The sequence below is a fragment of the Fragaria vesca genome, linkage group LG1 (assembly GCF_000184155.1).
Source record: "Fragaria vesca subsp. vesca linkage group LG1, FraVesHawaii_1.0, whole genome shotgun sequence".
NCBI classification, from domain to species: Eukaryota; Viridiplantae; Streptophyta; class Magnoliopsida; order Rosales; family Rosaceae; genus Fragaria; species Fragaria vesca.
In genome coordinates, this window is record NC_020491.1 from 14,814,125 (window position 1) to 14,820,290 (window position 6,166).

At 37.6% G+C, this 6,166-nt stretch overlaps 1 protein-coding gene across 1 annotated transcript; it reads left to right on the forward strand.

The window, feature by feature from the left end:
- Positions 1-3,531: 3,531 nt before the first annotated feature.
- On the forward strand, positions 3,532-4,600 carry LOC101301436 (F-box/kelch-repeat protein At3g06240-like). The gene is made up of 3 exons (XM_004289325.1): positions 3,532-3,554; positions 3,667-3,836; positions 3,897-4,600. Exons 1-3 carry the CDS (start codon positions 3,532-3,534, stop codon positions 4,598-4,600), a joined length of 897 nt encoding a protein of 298 aa, XP_004289373.1.
- Positions 4,601-6,166: the final 1,566 nt, after the last annotated feature.

Sequence of the window (6,166 nt, forward strand, 5' to 3'; positions counted from 1 at the left end):
GCAGCGTCGTCGTTGGGTCTGTGTCAGTGACGTCGTCATCGAGCAGAGAGAGACAGATCTGAAAAAGAGAGAGTAGATTCGAATGAGGGGATGGAAGAAAGAGAAAGAGATAATAAGAGGCAGGGGTAATTTGGTCAAGAAAAAACACAAAATGTTAAAAAATTTGTTAGTGGGAATATATTTGTTAAGAGTGTATGGGTAGATGGGAATATTGAAATTTGTTTTTGTTAGTGGGAAAGATATCCCTAAATTTAGGGCTAGAGGAAATTTTCCCATGAATCAATGATACAAATATGCATATATACTAGAATTTTCCATGAAGTACAGGTTAATTTTAACTCAGTTATAAAGTTAACAACATAGAATCAAATTTTCTTTATTAGAAAAAGAAATGTTTGTAGGCAATGACTTGAAGGAAACTAAACTTGCTTATACATATTGTAACTTACACAATACACACTGAGTTAAAATAAATAATAGAATTAAATTCATTTTACCCTCATGAGGTTTCGAGTTGACCTCATTTCAGCCCACAATCTCTCAGTTTTGAAAATTTACCCCTTGAAGTTTCTAAATTTCATCAGCTTTGCTTATTTATTAAGAATCTGTCAAAATTGAACATTAATTTTGACTTTACCCACTTTTAGGGATAGAACAATCGGTTAACGATAAAAATCACACTTTATGACCCAATTTTTAAGATTTTATGTTAGCATTTAATCTTTAAATTGGACTAAATCTTGGCAAATAAGTTAGACTGATGAATTTTAAGGGGTAAATTTTCAAAATTGGGAGATCGGGGGCTGAAATAAGGTCAACTCGAAACCTCTGGAGGGTAAAATGAATTTAATTATAAATAATATTCCTCTACATTTGCTTCACCAGATGCTCTCTGCTATATGATATTGTAAAAGTACAACTTTTGATTATAAGAGAAGAACTTGCTATTCTGTTAATTTTGAATTAGGTCTCTGCTATATGAACTTACTTATTATTTGCTTTTGAATTAGGTCATCTGTAAATTTAACCATTAAAGCATCTATATGAAGTTATAGGTTTTCAACAAATTTTGATTTCTATCTATTTCACTTCATCGTTGATATGAATGAGATCGTTAACTTGGTTTTGATTTTGAGTTATATCTTCCTTGAACTCCTCTTCTTCTTTTTTCTTTTTTTGAGAAAGAAGAATGTAATACATCAGAGAGCCTTGTGGATGATCCTCTACCTAATCTTAAAATGCAGAAAACAAAATAATACATTAGCATAATTACAATAGAAACAAGGTTTTAAATTTCGATATAGAGCACAATAGCCAGATAACATATATCTAATACAATTAGAAACATACTTTATTATAGACTACAACTAGAAAACCGAATAAAATTAAACAATTAACGAATGTTACTAACGAGTAGAATTGAACTCAAAAGATAGCACGTCACTCGTCGCACATGTAGATGTAGATCTATTGGAACCGAGCTATCTCACGGCGTTGCCACCAGCGGAACATCCCGACCAACTCCTCACTACCAAAATAAATATCTTCACATGACGGCCCAAAAATGTCGTCTAATTGTCACGCTTACTATTGTGTTCCAGTGTACATCATAGAATTGTCGTCTGATAGTTGTCGACATATGTCGACTGTCATGGGATGCCAACATATGTTGAATAACAGTTTTGTGATTACTAGTCCTACCACGGTTGGCGTTAGACCTATTATCTGATATGGACTTAAAAGTCATTCTTAAGTGTCTGCACATTGTTTATATTGCCTGCATATGACAAAAAAACGACTTCTGAGAGCCTATATCATTATGAATAAAAAATTGCGAAATTTGCAAATTTACACTTATTCAAACTATATTTTCTCTTTTTCCATTTTGCGGTCTTATTTAGGGCAATCAATACTACTAAGTAGTAACATCCGAAAGTAGACTTGTGCTGAATGTGAAGTAAATCACTTAAAATGATCCATAATACCAGTAGTAACGTTATGAGAGAAATAGAGAGTTGACTTATCAAAATTAATTTGTTGGCCCGTAGCCTTGCTGAGAAAGAACAGTACCAACATGATGAGCAACTATGGAGGACGCCTTAGAAAAAATGAGACAATCATTAGCAAACAAGAGGTGGGAAATACTCAATCAAGCCGTTAGGAGAACTCAAAATACAAATATGATTCTTTAAGTGTGATTGAGCATGAATCTTTTGATAAACATGAATCTAAATGCAACTGTGACTGAGCATGAATATCTTGTTTTCAGCCATATATTAAATGTAATTAAGTTTTAAGTGTGATTAAGCATGAATTTCTTGATGAGTTTGTGACCGGGTGTTGTAATTTGCTAAGCTGCATACTAATAGTATATATATATGATGAGCTCGTGTTAGAAGTGATTTATAGATTAAGTAAATAACAAATATCCTTCAGATTACTTAAAAATGTGATGAATTAGTCCTTAAGCTAGAAAAAAATTTGTGATATCGCGAACCGTAAAGGGGACAAGCGTTGAAGGTCTGGCATCCATTAAAGGAGAAAAAAAATAAAGTATCCGGAAATGAAATTGAAACTGAAATTGGAAATTAGAAACAAGTAGATAGCCTTAGAGTTTTAGAGTTTAGGATTTACAGCCACTCATACACTCCACTCTCGTGACTCTTCGTCAACAAAATTCGTGAGAAGTTGCCGGTGAAGGCATTACTAGTAGGCAAGGCAGTTTGCAAACTCTAGAATGATCTCATATCCCACCCGCAGTTTGTCAAATCTCACTTTCAATCGGCCATTGAGAACAAAACCTTGACCAGCTCACTCCTTCTCTCCGTCATCATCAAAGTCCCCCAGCTCGAATCCCTCGAATTGGACCGTCTTCCCTTTGGTGACAGCGCTTGTCGTATAGTCCAATAAAACTATAAGAGTATTTTTTTTTTTTCCCTCAAGAAAGGGACGTAAAGCTTTATTCAATAGTAAAAGAGGTTACATAATATATAGGAGCAAAAATTCTCTGACATGCTACGGGAATAGGACCATACCAGCTACAAGCCTACAACACAGACCATCCTGAAGTGCTAATTTGGCTGCTCTATGTGCAACCATATTAGCCGCCTCCCTAAAAGCATGAACAAAGAAAGAAGAGGGAAGAAGAGCTCTGCTATGCTTAATATCCTCAAGAATTAGACCACAATTATAACCATCACTATCAGACTCCTTAGATGCCGAGACCACATTCAGACAATCCAAATCAACCTGTTACAAAAAAAAAAAAGCAATCCGACTCAAAGACTATTGGAGTAAGATGAAACTCCATAGCCAACTCACAAGCCAACTTGCCTACCGTAGCTTCCACCATATCTGGTGACAACATGTGCTGCACCTTCATACAAACCCCTCCTACCACTAAAGAATTAGAGTCTCTTACAATGATACCAACTCCTCCACACTTAGTAGCTTTATCATACGCCCCATCCATATTGGCTTTCAACCAGCCAATGGGAGGAGGAACGTACACGTACAGGAAGCTGATAAACGATGCAGCCCCAATCTCTTCTTAGGTTGCACTGAGCGCAACTGAAGTACTAGTGTTACATTCTAACACGAGCTGATTCAAAAGGTGGAAAGATATCATATCCCAGGCAGAATTCGTCCAATCCCATTTTGAATCAGCCATCCAGACGAAAACCCTAACCCGCCGCTCCTCCTCTCAATCACCACCAACAACCTCGAATCCCTGGAGCTCGACCGCATTTCTCTCGGAAATCGCGCTGACGCCCACATTCTCGCATCCCCTGCAGCCCTACCCGGCCGCGACGTCGTGCTATTGGGCTCTTGCAACGGTTTCATTTGCGCCTGTCTTGGTTTCGATGACTTCTTTATTTGAAATCCATCCAACGGAGACTACCGGGCAATACCTCCCCCTCCATTGCCGGCCAGTGAGTTTGGGTACGCCGCCGACCCTCCTTTCAGGCATTTCGGCGGATTTGGGTATGTCTCTGCCACTCAAGATTATAAGCTCGTTCTGTCTGCTTATGTTGGTATCGTCCCTGCCGCAGAAGGTCATCCAGAGGACTATGATACGGTGGATGTACAGGTTTTTTCGTTGAACAATGAAACGTGGGGGGAGGAGATTACGTCCCCTTGCTTCGCTGCCGTCGAGGGTCAAGGTGTTCTTGTCAACCAGAAGCTGCATTGGGTTCTCGACTACTATAACATTGATGATGATGGGGAGGAACATATCATTGCATTCGATTTGGAGACGGAGACGTTTCAGTCAATGCGGCTTCCATTTCCCAGTGCTGAACCAACCAATGACATTGATAACTTCGGTGTTGCTATTTCCCGCCACGAAGGGAATCTGTGTGTATGGTACTATAACAAGCGTGCTGCCTCCGTTGATTATTGGATCATGGAGATTTATGGGGAGAATGGTTCTTGGAGACGGTTTATCTTCAATATTTCCACTCAGCCTCCGATTAGTTTTCTTAAGCCGCTTATGGTTACAGAGAGTGCTATTGTGCTAGTGAGGTGTTCAACTACTGGGGTGTTGGAGTTGGTGCGGATCCGTGTGAACAAGGAGATGAGGAGCGTGCGGTGTACATGAATGGCTGGCGGAGCAGAGATTATCAGCATGAATCTCTTATGATTCTATACGACAACAGCCTCCTTTCATTGCCTCCTCCTCCTGCAGGGATGGTATGTTACTCCTCCTATCGTATGCATTACTACACATTAGTAGGCTCATGCATAATTGTTTAGTGTGGTTTCACCGATTTCCCATTTATTACTTCTGTTGGGTTAAGAAGTGATTGTTTCTTTTATTACCAGATGCATTACCCTTTGAAATGTCTTTAGAAAAATTTGGCTAGATACTCTAGTTTGATCTAGGTAATTGATTTTGCTGGATATTTCATGCTTGGGTGGATGTGTATTACTAGAGAAACTTTACCTAAAGAGATGTATGTTGAATGAGCATGATATGAATTATTCTTCGACCTGCATATATAGTTCATTAGTGGGAATAAAAGACATAAGTATATCTTTTGGTCAGTATAGCATTTACTGTTACTTTTCCTCTCAAGAGCTTAGAAGTATGATTACAATCAAAATGGTTTTTACCTTTGCTTGTGTTACTGAAGAGGTGGAGCATCTTCATCTCTTCTATACCCTTTTTTGTTGGATTTCTGTTATACTTGCTTTTTTAATACAACATTAAATCTTATAAGATTTTAATCAGGACAATCACAAGAATTGTTGTCAGTTTTTTCTTTGTAGCTCTAGTATGTTTGAGTTTTAAAATGGAAGTGGCCAAAAATCCATGCAGACTTGACCTTCTACCAAGGCTGAAGCGAGTTGAAATGTCTTTAGGAAATTGGTTTCCTGTCTGTTAGAAATGGCTTTGGTAGTAGTTTGAAAGTTGAAACTATGCCTGTTTTTTTCTGTGTTGAATAAAGTGAAGAATATAGAAAGTGGACAATAAAAAGATGACATGTTTGGTATTAACACGTTTGGTATGCTTATGTGTAATAGTACAGTTTGTTTCACTGATTTCTATTTGTTTGTTCTGTTGGGTTGAGATGGGATTGTTTTTTTTGGTGCCAGATTCATTAACCTTTAGGTAAGCATCCATCCTCATCAAGGTCCAAAGAGAACTTTTTATTCAACTCCATTTTTTCCATGCTAACAGTCATACTAATTAGTTTCTTTGTTTCTCTACATTGGTTTAACATTTTCTTTTTCCATGTAACTATCTGCTCAAATTACGATTTGCTGTTTGAAGTATTAGTTAGTCACTTAGTTGCGGCCATAAACTCACCATCATACATTTAACCAAATCAAAGGCAACAGCTGTTGAAACATGTCCATAAGCAATGCCTGTGCAAGATAGCCATAAGCAACGCGTGCACAAGAGAGCTTTATCAAAACTAACAGAAATACCACTTTGATTGTTTTATTGTATTATCACTCATATACAAAGTTATGGATTCTACAAGACTATACACTTGACTTGTTCAAGCATCTCTATGCTCTGCTCTAATTTTTTTTTCCTGCACTGAAGTTGAACAGTTCGAAATCCTTCTTGTTGTGTATTTATTTCTTGTGATCTCATGTTGGCATAGTTTTTGTATGATCGTCCCTGTGGGTCTGGGTTCACCTATATTCTTTAATC